Source organism: Hoplias malabaricus, chromosome Y, assembly GCF_029633855.1.
Source record: "Hoplias malabaricus isolate fHopMal1 chromosome Y, fHopMal1.hap1, whole genome shotgun sequence".
Taxonomy (NCBI): domain Eukaryota; kingdom Metazoa; phylum Chordata; class Actinopteri; order Characiformes; family Erythrinidae; genus Hoplias; species Hoplias malabaricus.
The window spans coordinates 13,309,283-13,329,785 of record NC_089820.1 but is presented as its reverse complement, the minus strand read 5'-3'; the positions used below and the strand labels follow the sequence as shown (position 1 = coordinate 13,329,785).

Here is a 20,503-nt window from a genome sequence, read left to right as displayed (position 1 = left end):
AATGTCTTGAGCAGAAGAAGAAACCAGATGCTACTTTAGAAATTAGCTCATAATATGATAATGGAGAAGTGGCACTGTTGTATAGGTCTCATTAGCTGATTAATGCAAAAGGATGTTGGTAATTGTCCCTTGAATGGCACTATGCATTGCAAAATTAACATACCCTCAAACTATGGTCATAAATGTGAAATCGAAACAATATCCTATCCTGATAGTACTACCAGGAAATGAGTGCAAAAAAAGCATTACAATAGACAACACTTTCATGATTAATTCAATAAGCCACAGGGTCAGGCCAGTTACCATAGCTGAAACATTTTATTGTTACAAAAAAGTACAAAAAATATTTATTTAAAATACACCAAAGCATGTTAGTCATTACTTTATAAACACGAGTTCCCAACACATTCTTGTATGTGTTCATTTAGATCAAGATTTGTACAAACCTCTCTGAGAATTCTTTGCACATAATTGCACTGTGCTAACAATGAAACAAAATGTCCTAACAATTTCTTAAACATTTTTTAAAAAATATTTTTGATCAAAACAGACTTTACATACAAAATATATTTATACAGAAACACACATGATGATTATTAGGTATTCATTGCCAGGATCCAGTCGATGGTCTCCAGCAGGAAGTTCATGTTGTAGTGAGCTGCAATGTTCCGGAACACTGTGACTTGTTCTGTGAAATTCTGAAAACAGAACAAAGTAAACAGAGAAAACTTGCCAGTCAGTAACGGGAAAATCATGGACATACCATGTTAAACACAGCCTTAGAGTCTCTATAAGTGTAACATTAGCAGATAAATATTATCCAATTTCGTTATAAATGCAAAATAATGCATCATGAAATCTTAAAATGTACCATGATTTAGTTCTAACTGCATCTAACTTGCCCCAATTGCTATAAACCATAAAGTATATACTAATTATTTTAACATAAAATGTCACAATTACATAAAATACCAATATTTGTCGATATTTATCAATTTTACCCACTTGTTCCAGACCTGATGGGAAAATATTGCCCGTTACTTACTTTATTTTTTTATTTACTAAATTTATATGGCACTTCTTTATAGACACCCAAAACACTTTACATTCTTTAGAACATTAGAATCTATATCAATAAATATTTACACCACTATTCGCTACTGTAGGAGTAAACTATTTTGATCAAACCTTTGTTGTAAAGGTGAGTTTGAAGTCTCCTGCACAGCTGCAGTACAGGGGCATGTTAGCTTCTTTTACCCCTTGGCACTTGGTGCACTCCTGTATTCAGACAAAAGCATGACTTTCTTTTAGCAAACAGGGATTAAATGTGCGATGCAGGTTACTCTATTAAATTCAAGTACACATTTCTTACACAACACTTTTGTATCACTAACACACCTTTGAAATACTTCCTGTAATAACTTCACATGCTGTTATAAAATATTTTAATTAAAAAAAGTTACTACACTCCGGGGTTGGTATGTAGAAGAAACACAAAACGGGTCAATACACGTCAGGTTAAATCTAAAGGGGCTAAACATAATTTAATTTGTTATAATATAAGCCCAGGTCCTGTTCTCAGATCTAACAGTACATATGGCTGTTTCTCACCAGGTCCTGCAGTGTGTAACTCATGAGTTTCTTCTGCAGAGCTTCCACTAGTGCCATTTCTATCAAATCTGTGTCATACTGGGCCTGGCAGTTTGAGCAGAACCACTGAGGTAGAACCGAGCCATCCTACATAGGAGGAGAGACAGACATAGTGACACACACAGAGAGACAGGAAGACAGAGACAGAGAGAAAAATGCAAAACATATAAAAATTAATTGGCTAAAAACGGGAAATATATTACAGGATTCTATTACATAGAGCAATAGGTTTTGTTAACAGTCGTTTGACCCTGTGACCTGACTCTTACCTGGGCTACAGAAGGGTCTTTGCAAAGATCAAGATCACGGCAGAAGTTACACTGGTGGCAGATAACCTCTGGCAGAATGTAAGAGTTGCAGGGATCACGGAATTGAGCATCGTCAGAGAACTCTCCAACATCTATCAATCGCAGGAGATCCCGCTTTAACTTATTCACCTGGTTCGCTATATTAGTGTCCAGGGAGAGGACCTAAACATCCATAGACAGAAAGATGTACCACTTATAATTAACAAGTTAATATACTTAAACAAGGTATTTATAATGATTGCACATGATAAAAACTGACCAAGCAAAACCAGTAATGCTAGCATAAAACTTTGTGTTCTCACCTGGCAGACGTATTTGATAAACTCCAGGGCAGGATTATTGAGGGGGAGATGTGAGCCAGGCAGCATGGGAAACATTTCAGATGGCAGAGCCACATTGCGGGTTCCAGAAACCTTCTTCTGGATCTTCTGTGTGATGGTGAAGATGTTCTGAGTGAGCTCACTAGACACATACTCTTGCGAGAAAGTGATCATGCCTACAGACACAGTAACAGAAATATGTCAAATACATTTCGTAAAAGGATACAGTACCTTCCACATTATTCAATTAGTTATTTATGTTCATATTAATAAAGTAATGAACTAGAGAAATACATTTTTCTGTTTTGTATTTTTAATGAGAATGTAACCAAGTAAATTTGCTTATCACATTTACCACCTACACATACAAAAAAATAATGATATCATTAAAAAACATTGCAAGCATCATTACCTGGAAGTGCACTGATATCACCAGCCGGCTGTTGGGTCATTTGGCTCCCACCCCGCCTCTTTATAGGTGTTGCTCCAGGAGCATTTCGTCTAAGCTCTTCCTTCATGCTGTGATACACAGCAGCAATATATGCTGTAGTGAGGCAAGAAAAAAACAAATAAACTGAAAGTGGATATTTATGAATGGGAGTAAACAGCTAAACAATTTTACATTTTTTAAAAAGGACACTACTAAATAACTGTCTATACACAAGTGGTGAAATTTCTGATTAAATCTGATTAAAGCAGGTAGTGTCGCAGTCACACAGCTCCAGGGACCTGGAGGTTGTGGGTTCGATTCCCGCTCCGGGTGACTGTCTGTGAGGAGTTGGTGTGTTTTCCCCGTGTCCGCGTGGGTTTCCTCCGAGAGTCCAAATACACACGTTGCAGGTGGATTGGCGACTCAAAAGTGTCCGTAGGTGTGAATGTGTGTGTGTCTGTGTTGCCCTGTGAAGGACTGGCGCCCCCTCCAGGGTGTATTCCCGCCTTGTGCCCAATGATTCCAGGTATGCTCTGGACACACCGTGACCCTGAATTGGATAAGCGCTTACAGATAATGAATGAATGAATGAATGTATTTTAGAAAACACACCTGAGACTATCATGAGGAAGTACTTCTGACATGAAGCTGTCTGTGGCAGATATTGCATGATGTTCCAGTTGCTCTCAATCAAGTCCTCAACTTCTTCTCCATTTTCCTCTTCATCTTCTTGTTCATCAGCCCCTTCATCCTCCTCATCCTCACTGCCCTCACCGTCTTCATTTTTCTCTTTCCTCTTCTTTTCCAAACCATTCTTGTTTCATTTTCAAAAAAGCAAAATATCTATTCAATTTCTGCTGCCAAATTTGTAATATTCTATTTTAGACTAACAAAACTGGTCTGTGTCTGAACAGTTCAATCAGAATAAGAGTAAACAGAGCCAAATATAAAAGCACCTCTCTATTTACTTATACTATTTACAATACATGTACAACACAGTCATGACATACCTCTCCATAGAGGACACTTGAAGGCAGTTTTCCCTTGACTCCTCCATAGTTGGCAGGATCCATCCATAGCAAAAACTCCCAGCATCGGGAGAACGTGATGGACAGAGAGTGAAAGATTTCCCTTGAATGGATACTGCAACCAGATGAGAATAACATTCCATGATCCAGAAATTACACACAGAGAGTACTTAACAACTGTTTAACTTTTCAATGTTAGGGTTTTTATAATAATAATAATAAATAATTAGTCTGAATATTTTATAGACAAAAACACCTGTTCGCAAATATACTTCTGCTTTGCAAATTTCTGACTGCTAGTCATGGTTGTACTCAGATTTTTAACACATTTTTGGTCTTAAAATAAAATGTTTATATGCTTTGTTTTGTATATGTGGAAGGGAAATAATTTTAAAAGTAATAATGTCATCATATAATCAATGAGCATAAAATTTCAACTTGGTCAGTCCATTTTTTTTTGTACTCACAATAAAACATTATTTCGCATTCTCTCATTACAGATTTTAAGCTCAATCTGGAGTATTAGAAAAGGCAAACAAACAATGTGGAGTTGAAAGAAGAACCTCAGGACTTCTGTGAAAAGAATGAGCTCTGACCTGTTGGTAATGTATTCCACATATGCAATGGCATCGTCAACACGCCGTTTCTTGGTACTGAGGATGATACGGTTAAAGTTCCCATAGACTACAGAGGACCCAAGCCGTTTAAACTCAGCAACCAGTCTGAGTGAGAAACCGACATAGATTAAGTGAATGTGTGAAACCTTTAAATAGAGACTATCAAAGCGTACTAAATATAACCTAGTATTGTAAATAATATGAACAAAATAACACTTTAACAAAATATCTAGCTAATTTATTAAAGTACTTTGTAGGCAAGATTATTGCAAATAGGATGTTCTCCATTATTATGATTAATAATTTTTTTAAACGTGCATTTTATGCCACTTACTGCAAAAAGAGCTTCTTCATCATATTGAGAAGTGTGCGGTGCAGTGCTGGGTCATACAGCAGGGAGCTGGGGGAACGCAACCAGCGGTAAAAGTGCATCACCTGGTTATCAGCATAAACGTTATGGTACTGTGTGATCTCTCGCACCCAGCCAACCACCATACTCTTCAGGATCCTAAACTCAAAATTATTAAAAGAGAAGAGCTTTAGCCACATAAAAAAACCCCATATTAATTAGCATTTTTCACAGTTTTACGTAAAGACTAAATAAGCAGATCAATCTTCTCAAATAATAATAAATAATTATAAATATAATTTACTGAAATAAATATAATTTACTGAATTCCTAGCAATATTTGAAGCATGTTTAAAACACACACACACACACAGTTTAGCTTCATACAAATATACACACACACACCTGAATGTGTTGGAGCAGAGAGCAGTTTCATCATAGCTGGCCACAGCATTGGCCCCCTGGTTCCCAGACATCATTTCCTCCAATGATGCATGCTGGATGACATCAAAGCTCACCCCCAGACTGGCCCCACCCTCCATGTCATTCACATGCTGAGACTGGAGTATGGTGTTTACGGCCAAACTCTGAATGTCTAACTCCACGCAAGCTATAAGGGGGAAGAGTGGGGATAAATAAAATATTAACTTCATAATGCTAAAAAAGCTCATTATTTTCATTCATTTAAACATTCATCAAACAAAGAACACAGAGTGCTGCTAACGTATTCAAAGAGTTGTGTAACACCGATAAAATAATGTGTACCTGTTGAGTAGCAGCCTTGTGTATTGATCTCCACAGAACCTCGCTCATCACTCTCCATCACCAAGCGACTGTCATCAGCCTCTTTGCCCCCGAGATCAGGTCTCGTTGTGGGAGAAAGCCACAGTAGGTGGTTGTGTTTGCGCAAATGACGAGCCAAAAACAGATCGGAGCCGAAGATGGAGATGTCCTCAGGCAGGTTCCCCACAGGAAGATGGTAATACCTGCATTGTGAAGTACAAATAAAAGAAATGAATACAAATTAGGCAGATGTACAAATTAAACTTAAAGCAGTTTTAAAAAGCATTAGCAACTAGTGTATGTGCTGTACCTGGCCATGTCAAAAGCCTGGGAGAGACAGCTGTCCAGATTTAGGTAGTGCTTGATCATGCGTCTGGCACCATGACGCTGCCAGTCCAGCACATTATAGCTGATCTCATCTGTAACATGCACCGGAACCACCGGGAACTCCTCCAGAATGCCCATGCCTCCCGAGAGCCGCCGCAAGTCCCAGTTAGACTGAACAGCAATCAGAGTCGGACCACGCCGCTCCTCCTACAAACGCACAAACATACATCATACATTTTCCATAATTTGAGAATTCACAACACTTTGTCAACACAAATATTAATAAACACGAGTAAAATTTTGAAATGTTAAAAATAATGTTTTGTATAATACATGTCAGTTACATTAATAACTGATATACAGTCCCCTTCAGTGGCAAGTCAATGATGTATTTCTGTACCTTATAGCTGAGTAGAATGCGCTGCAGGGCACGGTAGATTGCCTTAATATCATTCTCAGCACGCACTTCAAACTGATGTTTCTCTGGCGGTAGCAGATCTTCAGAGGTCTTTTCCAGCAGTGCAGTACGCTCTGCTCCATACATGGTGCTCAAGTTCGGCATCTGGTTACTCCGAACCTGTTCATAGAAACAGAACATTAGAAAGGATAATGAGTAGGTATAAAATAGATATAAAAATGAATCAAATAAATAAATTGATACATTATGCATTCACACTTCATTCTGTTGTTTTGTACAAATTTTCTGCTGATTTTAAGACATTTTAAAATATATTGGTAAAGTGTTAATATCCTCTCTGAAACCAATTTAAAAATGATTGAATTTTTCTGAAAATTGTATTCATTCACTGAGTGCAACATATTAGAAAAAGCAAAAAATCTTAAAAAAAGGTACCATAACTTATGGAAGGCTTTATTTCTTTCTTAATATCTGCACTAAAATGTAGATCTATTTTCACTGTAAAGGATATGTACTTCTTCTGAATGTATAACCAAACACAGCTTAACAGAGATAAACTCATTCTTGGGTATAACTACTACATCTTTTATTATTATATACAGCAGAATCAATAAACAGCAAATTAACAGTCCTCATGAAGATAAACAAAGTCCTCAGTAAAACCAACCGTGTCAAGGACGAAGATGTGGGCTTTTCGCTGAGAGGGAATGAAGAGGCCAAACAGAGCTTTCTGGCCCTGGCTGTGATGGTACAAGTACATGTGCCTTACACTTCCTGTAATATAAAAGTATAAGATACTCTTCTCAACACCACAAAACAAGAGTGTCAGTTACTAGGGGCTGAAAACAAAAAAGTACCACACCAGTGAATAAAGTGTTTTTAAATATTGATGTTTTATAACCTCTCATAAAAATGTAAGGTTTGTCTTCATTCATGTTCAGAGTATAAGGTGTAGCTGTGTTACCTGGCTCCAGATAGCTGAATTGAGCAAGGGATCTCATCTCCAGGTGCTCCAAGTCGAAGGTGTCTGCCTCACGGCCAGCCAGTTCTCTTACAACATGTTTATTGACCATACTCACACAGCCGAGCTGTACCAGTGCCCGGAAGAGTAGCGGCACCTGGAGGATAGGCACAAAGCACACACATGCACAGACGCACGTACACGCTATTAGGTCAAAGAGTTCTTGCAACTATGTTGGTAATGAACAAATTACAGACCAATAAACCTAACCATAATAAAAACATAAATAAATACTAAAACGCAATTTAGACATTATAATTTCTCCTGGACACATTATAAGACTTATGTTATAACTCTTCATTTATCATTCTGGACACATGCAATTTCTTCAGTGTTTACACATTCTTACGTAGATAAGAGTACCAGCAACTTAATTATTTTGTATTTATGTATCTGCATCAATAATTGTTGTGTATTAATAAAAATGGCTTTATCAAACAGTGTATATATGTTGTTATCTTAAATTAACTATAGGCAGGGTTCAAACTCAAAAAGATTATTTAAACAACAATGCTCTTGGCTGTTCCTTTACCTGTGTTTCATAGACACCCTCAATGTCTGGGGCAGAGAGGTCTGCATTTATCTCATTGATGTGTTCCTGATACATGTCCTCAGGCACGGAGTATTGGTACAAGTAATGCACAATGTTGGAGCGTGGCAAAATCCGATTCACCTGCACAGAACAATGACTCTTAGACTAGAGATATATTTGTTGTATGGCCATGGGTTCCTGTAGACAAACGTCTGCATCATTAATGTAACTTCACGTATTTGCCTGTGTGCTATGCTTGTAACTGCAGGCTCCCATGAGAGGGCAGACCAGACAAAGATGCAAGTATTTGCGGATATTGCTCTAGCGTTTATTTTCAAAGGATGTGCACAATCAATGCACCAAAGGGAAACAGGATACACATGGCAGCCATGATATTTAAGTGAACATGTAGATAACAGCAAGTATATCTTTAGCCTTACTGAACTTTTTTTTTTCACAAAAGGACAAAATTTCTTAAAAGTGCAGATATTTTCATTTTCATATATGTGCAGATTTATGCAGAGGGTTATAACATGGCTCATTTTTTCCAGCAGGAGTTCTCAATCCTGTTGGTGGGCCACTGCCCTGCATGTGGTAATTTTCTCCTCACTCCAGCACATCCGCATCAGCTTTTGAGGGGATTGTTTATTAGCTGATTAGCTAGTTGCATCAGGTGTGCTTGGAGCAAGGGAATTTAGGACAGTAGCCCACCAGGACCAAAACTGAGAATAACTGTTTCACAGGCAGCTGGCTGAAGCACCTTTCTGTGGACAGACCTTTTTGTATGTGGCTCCTTCTTCTTGCTTTGGCACTCTTTGATTGACATAGAACACTCGTGGAATATTGAGCTTCATGCAGTGAAGGTCATTGCCAATTACTGCCCAAAGCTTGTATAGACCTGGGTGATTCGTCTCTGCAATCTAGTGTCCCAAAAAGAAAAAAAAAAAAAATAAGGACGTTCAATATACCGATTAAAGAAGCAAGAGCACTGTTCTGATTCATTATTAAGGGGTTAGATCAGTAGAAGAGGGCAATGTTATTCCTGATCAGATTTCCTATTTTGACCATTTAAATATAAGCAGCCCCAAAAGTAGAAAAACTAAAGTGTATAATCCAACCTGAATAATTTGCCAGGGCATATCTAAAATGCTCCTAGCTGTTCTCCGTAGGAAGTTCCCCAGCCCTGTGGTCGGTCCGTCCCGGATTACACCGCCTCCAGTTGGCAGAGCTTCTCCATCAATTAAGCGGCGTCTCTTCCTGCGCTCCTTTCGCTGACGGATCTGTAGCTCCCACTTTTTCTTATGATAGCGTAGCCACACCAGTCGCTCCTCCTTATCACGCACACATACACAGACAGAATATATGATGTAGAATGAGAACATTCTTAGGAAAAAGAAGATTAAGTGTATGTGTTTTGAGTGCAGCATGAGTGGTTTATCCTGCTCCAAAATGAAAACCATCCACATACTAAGAAGCTGTCACCTAAACATCTAAAAGCATTCTTGTAGATATATCTAAATACCAGTATGTACAGAACCAGTTTTGTTTTTTTCTACAGTTTTGTTCATATACATTGCATTAGCCCCATATTCTGAAGTACCTGTGTCGTGCCCCTAGGTGGTGGTGGTCCCAGAATCTCTCTCCAGGACTGAGTGAGCTCTAGCTCCTGAGACTCCTTCTGACTGTCCTCACCCTGGGATGCTCTCTTCCGCTTGGTGCTGATGAGAATTGCAGGCTGCAGTGGGCGCTGTGAAACCCCAAAATCCTCTATATCGGGGGCCTCATCCTGCTTTTGCTGGGTCACCTAAATGTGAGAGAAAAGAAGGAGTAGTAAGAGAGGAAGGATAAGAATTAATACAAGGGTTCATGTAAATGTGGGGAAAGACAAAGGCAGCCAACGCCTGGCTGTGTAATGATATCTGATACTGTGTACCCATGACTCAATTAAGGCAGGGTTCTAGTCAAACATAATAATCCCTTCAGTAAAACTGCCATGTGATATTTAAAGATAAATCCCCATCTGATATTTAATATGAAACATTTTATGTATTTCCCAACATTACAAACTAAGTATAATAATGAACATTATGCACTTTTTACATATTGTTTTACAATTCAACCACTGTGTTCACCTGTCTTTTTCCCTCACTAGTGAACAGCTCACTGATTTTCTTCTGTTTGTAGATATCATTTTTTTCCAAAAGCTTTTTATGAAGCCAGTCTGGGTGCCGCACTCTGGGAACAGGATTTTTCACCTGAAGGGGAAAAAAATAAAACCCAGTATAAAAGGCATATTCACATGGTCTGCAAGCAAAATAGAAAACTACACTTTATATTGTACCGATTAACCATGTCCCAGCCCTGAACTTCACCTGCTGTAATGCTGCTGGAATAGTGATGATCTTCTGTATAGCACTACCAAGCCTCTCAATGTAGTAACCCCAGTCCAGGATCTGACAAGACACACAGTAAATATTTGTAAATCAAGTCAATGTTAAATCAAGTCAATATTAACATAAAGCATGACAGTTCATCTCACAGACATACAGATCTAATATCCATATCATGAAGGCTGGGCATCTTGAGCCATTTCCTTAAGAAGTGCTTCTTCACACTAGCTTCTGCTTGGAATATAGCCAGAGGAATGGCCCTTAAATGGATGAAAAAGAGAAGACACTGAATTTAGAAAAGAAACAGCAGTTTAAAAAAGGGGGGGGGGGGCAATAATAATAATAATAATAATAATAATAATAATAATAATAATAATAAAGGTCTTCAGCATAAGGCTGAAAAGTAAATTCTTATAAACCAAAATCACAATATGAAGTGTGCCATTTTCAAATCGTAAGAGCTGAATTATTTCTTTCCCTTACCTTTCTGTTACAGGGGAGCCCTCTGGTTTACGGGAGATTACATATCGACAACTTAAGCCTGCATCCTTTACCATCTGGTCACCAAGAAACTCGGCCAGACGCTTGGCTGTGCTGATAGACGTAGACTTCTGTTCACCATAGTCCTCCAGCCTTCGGGACATGGAACGGTTCTCAGAGATCAACTCAAAGAGCTCGGCATCAGGCATGTTAGCTGCCTGAGGGGCAGGGAGAAAACGGAACACAAATGCAGCTTATGCTTTCAAACTCTTTCAATTTCATAATAATAAAAAGAAAAACTTTGAAACATATAAGATTTTACCTTGCTGTAGAGCACATCCAGCCAATAGTCTGCTACTTTAGCAACCGAAGCGTAGACCTCCTCCAGAGTGGTGCCTTTGAGAAATGCCTCAAACACAGAAGACTGAAAGATTTTAATGAGCTGCAGCTCTCCTCTCCTCTTCACCTCGAAGCCTTTCAGCTCAGCCAGAGAACCATCTTCATTAAACACAGCATATCTGGCAGCCAAAGAAACACAAAAACACCAGAAATTATCCTTCATACAAAGCTTTCCTAATAATGAAATGAACCGTTCACTGCTGGCAGGAAAATTCACAGCACTCCACACATCTTTGTAGTTTCAATGAGTAATACTTTTTTACCTCTTCTTTAACTTTTTGCCCTCTTCTTTGGAGGCAGGTAGGATCATAGCCAAGTATGGTCCATCCACCTCAAAAAAGATGCTATTCTCTGCCCTTGTCTCATACGTTAGGGTAGCTGGATCAACCAGCTCTTGGTACTGATGATTGGTGAAACCCTCCTGTAGAAGATAAGGCAAAAAAAGGTGACTGTGTTATGTAGCAACCTACAAAATATACTGTTAGTAATTTTAACTATTCTCTCTATGCAGTACTGGACATAGAAGAAGGTAACTTGCCTTGACCATGATATTAAGCATAGCTCCAGGGTAACTAATAGTCACTTTGGGTTTCTTCTCATGGGTGGACTTAATGACGAAGTTCTCTGGGAAGGTGTTAGGGAGGACACACCAGATACCATCAGTGTCCAGCTCCAAAGGCCTCCTATTCCAACAATCAAGCAAATAAAAAAGCTGAGAGATATAGACGTCACTTCAAGTATAGAGTAACTAGCTTATAATTGTTATTCTAAGTTGCCTCACCCGATTTGTTCAATCAATTCTCTAGCCTGAGTGATTATGTTGGCTCCTGTATGACACACAATACCAGCCATCTCCATGGAATACCATCGTGCTCTACAATCATATAATAGGTTTAAACAATTCAAATCAACAATTGCATACAACATAGATAAAAAGCTAAACATATTTTAGACAAGGACTGTGATTTATTTCTTATAAACCAAATGTTACGCACCCTTTCCTCATGACGTAACCATAGAAAGAGTTGAGGATGCACTTGTGTGCGAGCTGTAGAGACTCATAAAGGATTTCCATGTTCTTACAGCGCTTCACTTCAGCCGCATCTCCACTCTCCTGTGCTGCAGACAACTTTTTCTTCCATACCTAGAAATAGGGGGGAAAAAACCACAGGAAATAAACACATATTTGCTGACTGAATGTGTTTCATGCTAAAGATGTTCTTGAACTCAAACTCTGAGATTGCTTGTTGAATTTTAAGCTTGAACACAATACCTTATGCAGTCCTTTGAACTCATAACGGCGATCACGGAAGGCTCTGACAGTGTCAACATAGAAAGAGTTCTCTCGCTGACAGATTGTGGTAACCCTCTCTTCCAGCCTGGTTAAGTGCACCTTCTTATAGGCTTTCCTACAGTAGTCTGCAAAGAAAAAAAGACAAATGCAGATCTCACCTTCAATATTTGATGATCTTTCTAAAATGTTGAGTTACACTAGCCATATACAAGTTCAAATGTGTGAAGAACTGGCGCCCCCTCCAGTGTGTCTCCCCGCATTGCACCTAGTGATTCTGGGTAGGCATTACAGGTTCAACAACAGATTTTCAAGACCAAACCACAATACTTAAAGACAATTCCACAGTATCAGACAGAATGCACTAGCAGTACCACATTTAAAAACTGCTAATAAAACGTAAAAGAATAAATATTTCATAAAGCCAGGTAAACAGGAACATGTTCTATATTTAATAAAACACGCAGTACTTTAAGCTGTGATGACATACATAACATGTCCAAAAAAGGATATTGTATAATCACACCAAGCATATATCCTGGGGGGAAATTTGCTGACTTCTGTTCAATGATATATTACATGTCATATATCAAATACATCAATTAAATAAGTATTTTTAAATAATATATTTGGTTGTGTGTTTGTGTGAGAGGACGAGTGACACCTACCTCCTAGACGTTTCTTCTCATGGCGAGCTTGCTCCTCTCTGTTGAGCTCATGGAAGGCACGGGGTTTTCCGTTAGGGAACAAAGGAGGGAATTTCTCAGACTCCAATTGCTGCTGGATACGGTGGAACTCACTGCGACTGGCTGGCACTACAAAAAAAATATAAGAGATTGAAAAACCCACAAAGCCTTGTGTATTGAATCATAATTCCAGTACAAACAATATACTTGAATGAAAACACATTTGCCCTATAAAAAATGTGTTTTAGAGGACCACTCACTGATCTCTCCTCTCCACTGCCAGGCCATCCTCCGTTGGCAGTTGGCTCCAGGCTTATTAAAATCACAGGCAGCACAGGTAGCTTCATCTACCATGGCAGATGGCTGTAAATACAGAATGAAGTATGAGGGTGCAAACAGGTAAAATAGCAAAATATGTATTTAAAAATATATATAAAATAAAAGGAAAAAGCTGGTGTCAATTTCTTTGCTTGTCTAACACATAGTATAGCATAGTGTCTTACTTGTAGTCTGTTAGTAAGAATGATGTTGGGATACATGGCCCCAACATCCAAATGGTAAATGAGAGGACACTCAATTCTGTTTGGCACTTCTTTCAGAGAGATCAGCTTCCTCTTGATCTCATCACAAACCTAAGTGAATTCAACAGCAAATGTCTTAGTTAAACAAAACTATATTATATTTCAAAAATTGATATCTTAACAAAATTATTACCTTTTATTACCTCCAGATTTATCATTCAGACCGAAAAATTCAAATAGTTTATCAATCACACCAACCTCGTTAAAATTAGTGACTTGCTCCAGTGAAATTTTCTCTTCTTCCTCAATTGCATGGCGAAGAGTTCTCTCCACTCTCTGAAGCAGGAAATCAAATGCTGCAGGATTCTGTTGATCCAGACATTAAAAAAGAAATTATAATCAATGATACTGAAAAGACAAAAAGCAGTTTTGCAAAACTAGCGGGCAAACCGAGGCACAGGCATAGACAACGACAGGAATGTACCATTTTGAAACGGCAAGGGATGTCGCTACGAAAGACTCCAGATTCCAGAGCCTCCACATGGCCACCCACATAAGTCTCAGAGTCCAGAACATGGCCATCATCTGTGAGTTTATTGAACACTTGCTCCTGCTTATTAGGAAAAACTATGTTTGCATGGAAAGCCTGCACCATCAACAATGCCTCACATAGCGTTCCTGAACCTTTCCGTAAAACCTGGAAGAAAAAAAACACCACACGTTGATATTCATATAAAAGAAATTTAGGAAAAAAATTAACCTAAAGAATACTATGCATACTACCCTTACTATTCCATATACACTAAATAATAAGTACACCTTATGTATTCTAGAAGACATAGATTATTTTCAGCAGTCATTTTTATGTTATTTTTTATGTTATCACAGACCTCATCAGGCTCCATGGGGATGATGGTGCACAAGGCAAATATGAAGGGATGAACATATTTCATGTAAAGGTAGTAAGTGGCCACAGCATCTGAAACTGAGTAGGTGGCCAAAGTCTAGGGGACAGAAATAATTGAGCAAAGTAGTTAAGAAATTATAATACTTTCATAAAAAGTAAAAAATAAATGAATAAACAAATCATAAAAACAAGCATAAATGTGCATAATCCAAAATTTGTATTAATAATACCAGTTAATAAATGCTGTTTTTGATGCAAAAATGTGTTATAACAGGAATACAACTACTATAAGTGTAAAATGATTTTCACTATACCTGTGGCTCTTCAGTAGCCATACGGCACATCTCCTCTGGATCAAGTTCCACAGGGTCATAACTAAGTTTGGCCTTTGCTGCTGCCTTCAGGTTATGGCTACCTACAGGCAGGTAACTGTCTCTTTTTACCCACCTAATACAGTAAGTGGAGGAGAGTGACAGAATGCGGGAGACTGCTGTAATGTACAATGTACATTCCTTGAAGTTTGTACAATTACTAATAAATGCACATTTACAATATGAAAATATCAATAAAGATTAAAATTAATCTTATTTTTTTATTAATTTAAAGCTATATGAGGAGTAAGAAAATAAAAATATGAACTAAATAAATAAAATGTAATTTTCACCTCTTTTTTTAAAGCAATAATTCCCCCCAGAGGCTCTTACCTAAGACAGTCCATATGAATGGCCTGGCTGGCTTTGTATTCGCCTTGATTGTCCTTCTGAAAGCCGATCTCCTGATGCATGTTTAGACCATGTTGGGCTGCACGTGCTTCTACAAAAGGCCTGATAAAAGGAAAAACAGACAATTACAAACACATTATGGCCATTTAGTCAGTTAGAATGAAACTTATTTCTTAGAAATCTGTTGTACAAATCACTCATTTCATTTGCATGTGTTTGTGCTCACCAGTCAAAAAAGTCACCATTGTATGTCACAAAGATGTTGGGTTTGGTTTCATGAATGTGCTCAAACCATCTCTGAATGAGAGCAGCCTGCAAGCAGATAGCACCAACATCGTCAGCAAAATCAGCAGTATAAATCTAAAGGTTAGTGGGGGGACCCCAAGAAAACATGAAACAGCTGGTGACAGAACTCCTGATTCATCTCTCACTTGCCTCGTCAGGTTCATTGAACACAGTGAAGGGCCCCTCATACTCTGGCTTAGGTGTAAACTCAAAATCTTCAATGTCCTCTGACACAATTTCCCTGTTTGTGATCAGAAAACCCTAACAGAGCACAGAAATGAGGTACAGCCTTTAGAATGGTACTCAAGTGTTTACACAACACAAATAAACATTAATATCCTAATGTATGTCCATTAGTCCTGCACATCCAAACAACAGAGTACACACTACTCAGTTACTCACCTGCCCATCAATCATATATGAAATCATCATTATTTGGTCTGTTTCTGCATCAGGGAACTTTAAGGGGAGCTTTGTTGTCTCAATATCAAATGCCAACACAACAGGATCCTGTTAAAAATAAAGCAAATGCATATGGAGTAGCAGTGAATTAGATATTGGTGATTACTTTTCAACCATCACATTGGCAGATCAATTAAAGTTTATGCATGCAATGTTCTTTTAAGTACGAAAATATAAACTTTAATATCTAATTGACATGCAAAAGAATATTACTGTCATGCTTACTGGTCTTTCTACAAGATCATCCCTTCGCACAATTTCAGGAGGGTAAGCATTGCCTCTGTACCTCACATTATACCAGTGAGCCTGCAATCAAGCAAGTATGGTTAAAACCAACGCTTTCAATCGTACAAATTCACAGACACTTCAAATCAGATTTTTGTTCACTTACGAAACTTCATATTACACTCAAGGTACAGTAAAAAGGTACAGTAGAGGTACATGATTGGTCACTAAAGGTACAAACTTTGTACTTTTGTAAAAATAAATGTACTTTTAAAGGTACAACAGTGTTTAAAAATCCAGTTTTGTTCTTTAAATGTACATTACATTCTCATGTCCAGAAGGAGAGATACATGTTTGCAATATTTCATTATCGAACTGTCATATAAAAATAAATAATAAAAGTCCTGGAGATGAAATCAATACAATTTTAATTTCAATTTTAATATCTTAGAGTAGTATAATTTGTTACTACACATCAATCTACTTCATACAAAAATATTTCTCACTTAATTATGTACAACTTAAAATCCTAGTGACCTATTCAAACACAAACACAGTTGTGGAGTGAATCCTTACCACATGGATCTTAAGATCAATAGAGAGCCTAACATGGTAGGGTACATCATACTCCCTCATATCCACAATGTTGTCCAACTGATCAGATATTTTCTTTGATGTGCCATCTTCGTCGGCTGTCACCACACTCCCACCTACAAGGACACTACGCCATGCACAAAAACAAGACACCGCAATAGGTGAAAACAAGTATTTCATAAATGACTTTAAAAGACCCACTGCATAAACAATACACATAAACATCACAGTTCTAAATTGCATTAAAATATAAAGTAAGTCTATCAAAATCATTCTAACTAATGTTCTCTGAATAAGCAATTACATTAAATACCTGGACAGCATATTCGTGTAGGCATCATTAGATTTTTCTCGCTCCCTGTTTTTTCTAACTGCGGGTGAAATCTCTCTTTTTACTTTGACAAGGTCGTCCACCGTGTTAAAGGACAGTTTGATATAGCTCCTCTTCAGACCCACCAGGTGGTTAGGCTAGAACGCAGAATACCCACAACAGTTAAATTATATCGCAAAACTGAATCCATACACATAGTGTAAATACATGGTAATAAACAAATGTTAAACATGTGGATTCACTTGGCCTAATTCAAGTAGGTAGAGAGAGAGAGAGAGAGAGAGAGAAAGAACAAAAGAAAGAAAAATGCCTCACCAAGTCTAAATCTTCCTTGGGGACAAGCTCTATCTTTGCCACCTTTCCTTGGAACTTCTTTGACAGGAAGGAGATCACTTCTCTGTCACAGTTCTACACAAAATTTATCATATAAATGTCATATTGCATCTCAATATACACTGATCAACCATAATATTATAACCAGCTCCTTGTTTCTACATTCACTGTACAATCTCTCGACTCCACTGGCCATACGGGAGCACTCCAACAGCACTGATGTGTCTAATCCACTCATACCAGAGCAACACACAATAACACCACCACCACATCAGTGTCACTGCAGAGCTGTTAAGGACCCACCACCCAAATCATACCTGCTCTGTGGTGGTCGTGACCATTGAAGAACAGGGTGAATCTGGCCAAGTAACGTATGTAGAGCAACAAATGGACTATGCTCTGTAATTGTAGAACTACAAAGTGCTTCTGTGGACAGTGGGGCTGAGGAAATGGACAGTGAGTGTAGAAACAAGGAGGTGATCATAATTATGGTTGACTGGTGCGTACAATGGGAAAAATCTAGTCTATTTCAGCTTCTGGTATTACCTTTCGTGTAGCAATGTAGAAATATGGCTTATAGGGCAGTGCAACCTAAAGAAACGAAAACACAATGCTATATATTATAGTGGAAAAGCAAAATGTACAATATTGTGGTTCATAAAATTAATTCCTCACCTTAAACCTGTTGCCATCCTCTTGAATAAAATAATAATCCACAGCGCTAATCATCCTCTTGTCATCATCTAGAATCTCTGTCTAAAAGCGAAGGAGCACATTATCACTAGTAACCCTGAGCAGTCGCAAAACATTCTGTGTAAAAACTTTGCTGTTGCTTATAAACAGTCCATGTTTATCCATGTTACTACAGGTCAGATAAAGAAGCACCACAATAAACTCTTGGTATGCTTTGCTCCAAATTAAGAACAGGACTTCAGTAGAGTAATCCAAGATATATTCAAGAAGCAATGTATGCCATTGCTAATAATCCAACCTTCAAACCATCTTTGCTCTCTGTTTTTAGAAAATTAGTATATCTGAAAACTCCTTTTTTTTCATTGTGAAAATTTTACATATTGTGAACATCTATACTAATTAACACTTTATCTTACTGGATGCATGTTGATCAGCCAACCAGTTTTTTCACCAGGCTCCTTCATTCTTTCAAAGTCAAATCGTGCATCCATCCCATCAGCAAACTGACTACGTTCCAGCCGCTTGACAGCAGACAATGAAGGTCCTTCATCCCTAAGCACACAATAACATTGTCACTTGGCGGCATGAAGAACACACTTCTGTTAGTCTACAGACACAAGATCATATTTGTATTTACAGAAACACTAACTTAATCCAAAATATTCTAATGTTAACTAAATATTGTATTATTGACATAATCACTACTGAAGTACTTATAACATTTTGGAATGACACACTGGAAAGAAACTATACAGTATACAATTCAATATTATAAAAAAAGGTTAAATCTCTGCCATTTCTCTTTTGAATTTAGTGATCTAGATATTACATGAAAATAAAGATCTATTTTATATCATTAAATAAACAGAAGATAATTTTGCTTTCTGTAACATTAGAGGATATCTATTTATTTGCAGGCCCTTCCACAGGACGCTGTCATATTCCTGTTTCTGCATTTTCTTTCTCTGATTGGTAGTGGGGTCCATATGACACAGTTAGCTGTATGTAAACCGCTGTCCACATTTCGGCCTGCTGTATTGAACTTACTGCTGGTTTTCCTGATCTCCGTCCCGGTCTGCTCTGTATCGGCCACTGTTCTGTAAAACCATCGCGAATTGAACTCCGAGACACCGTGAGAGCAGATAACAGACTGGACGGAATCTATGGTTCAGTTAAATTTAAAGCCGCTGTTTCTTTTTTAGATACCTTCAACGTTAGCGAAGGTAACCTTCAACTAAACACTGCCGAGTTTACATCCACATTCTCCTGATTTTCCGCGCTGAGTTCCAGAATCGAAACTCTTTATCTGGTGTTTCAGGACTCACAAGCTGAACTCGCTGCAGTTTTTTGTTGTTTGTTTTCTTTACTATATCGCTGTTACCCTGTTTATTATTGATCGTAAGCTCCGTAGGCTCTGAATTTGGCGCGTTTTGCGACTTGCCGCGAACGCCCCTCGGCTTCCGCACGCGCAACCCCGCCCCACGGCCGCTGTAGACCAATCAGAGTGGAGACAACTAACCGCGTCATGGGGTCGGGGAAACCACAAAACTCTAATAATAAAAGTGATTTAGTCATATAACAAATCTTCAAATTCTAAAATTTATCTTTCTAAAATATATGTTGTACCCTTGTATACTATTCCTATTGTGCCTATATAGGCAAAGTCCTCAAACAAAGCAGGACTGGTCAGTTAGCCAAAATTGTGCTCACTCCTCAGCTGTTTTCCTATTGGACATGTTTGACCCAAAGTTATCAGACTAAACGGGGATATCCTGCAATGTAAAAATCAGTACGTGAAAAGGGAAAAAGAGTTAGTATCAGGGATCTTATGTAGTCCCTATCAGAGCCGACTCTGGCCCCATGTATGGAGGACCAAAATTGTCAAAATTAAAAATATATAAATAAACAAATAAATCACCCAATAAAATGCATTTCCTCAATAATTATTATAATAAATATAAAAATAAATGTAAAAAAACCCTGAGAAAATAATAAATAAAACCTTGCATAAATTAAAATGCTTTTTATTTATTTTATTATTATTTTTGTTTTTATGTATTAATTATAATATTTATTCATTTATTTCTATAACTATTTTTTTTTTCAATTTTTGTTCATTTATTTGCAGATTGATTTTTTTTCTGTTTTTCCATGTTCTAATATGGTAATAAGGGAGCTGTCCATCAATGATGTCACATAGTCTGAACATTCTTATGGGTTGATCAATGCCTGATGCAGTAGATCAACTGTATATGTCTTGCTCCATCAGCGGTATTCGGCAGTAAAGTAATGTCGGCCCATACCCATAGCACAACTCGATGGAACACTGGGACTGACCGTGTGGAAGAGATAGCTCTCTGCTCACGGATATTCCGCTCCCAGAGATGGAGCTGAGGAAGGG

The 20,503-nt window shown here is 38.0% G+C and overlaps 1 protein-coding gene across 1 annotated transcript; it reads right to left on the bottom strand.

The window, feature by feature from the left end:
• Positions 1–355: 355 nt before the first annotated feature.
• On the bottom strand, positions 356–19,313 carry LOC136678316 (DNA polymerase epsilon catalytic subunit A-like). Its single transcript, XM_066656329.1, has 49 exons — positions 19,150–19,313; positions 18,519–18,654; positions 18,085–18,165; positions 17,956–18,000; positions 17,392–17,484; positions 17,059–17,213; positions 16,728–16,872; positions 16,152–16,232; positions 15,867–15,974; positions 15,615–15,725; positions 15,406–15,491; positions 15,162–15,281; positions 14,772–14,904; positions 14,441–14,554; positions 14,035–14,247; positions 13,809–13,916; positions 13,533–13,661; positions 13,290–13,392; positions 13,012–13,158; positions 12,326–12,471; positions 12,048–12,196; positions 11,834–11,926; positions 11,591–11,735; positions 11,316–11,473; positions 10,976–11,171; positions 10,657–10,871; positions 10,331–10,433; positions 10,156–10,236; positions 9,916–10,038; positions 9,384–9,587; positions 8,902–9,114; positions 8,560–8,703; positions 7,784–7,924; positions 7,195–7,348; positions 6,898–7,004; positions 6,213–6,389; positions 5,796–6,019; positions 5,468–5,688; positions 5,108–5,312; positions 4,688–4,861; positions 4,333–4,458; positions 3,719–3,851; positions 3,321–3,522; positions 2,691–2,822; positions 2,261–2,454; positions 1,920–2,120; positions 1,612–1,737; positions 1,189–1,278; positions 356–698 (listed from the first exon to the last, which is right to left on the bottom strand). The coding sequence occupies exons 1-49, from the start codon at positions 19,209–19,211 to the stop codon at positions 597–599; spliced, it is 6,849 nt and encodes a 2,282-aa protein (XP_066512426.1). The 5' UTR covers positions 19,212–19,313; the 3' UTR covers positions 356–596.
• Positions 19,314–20,503: the final 1,190 nt, after the last annotated feature.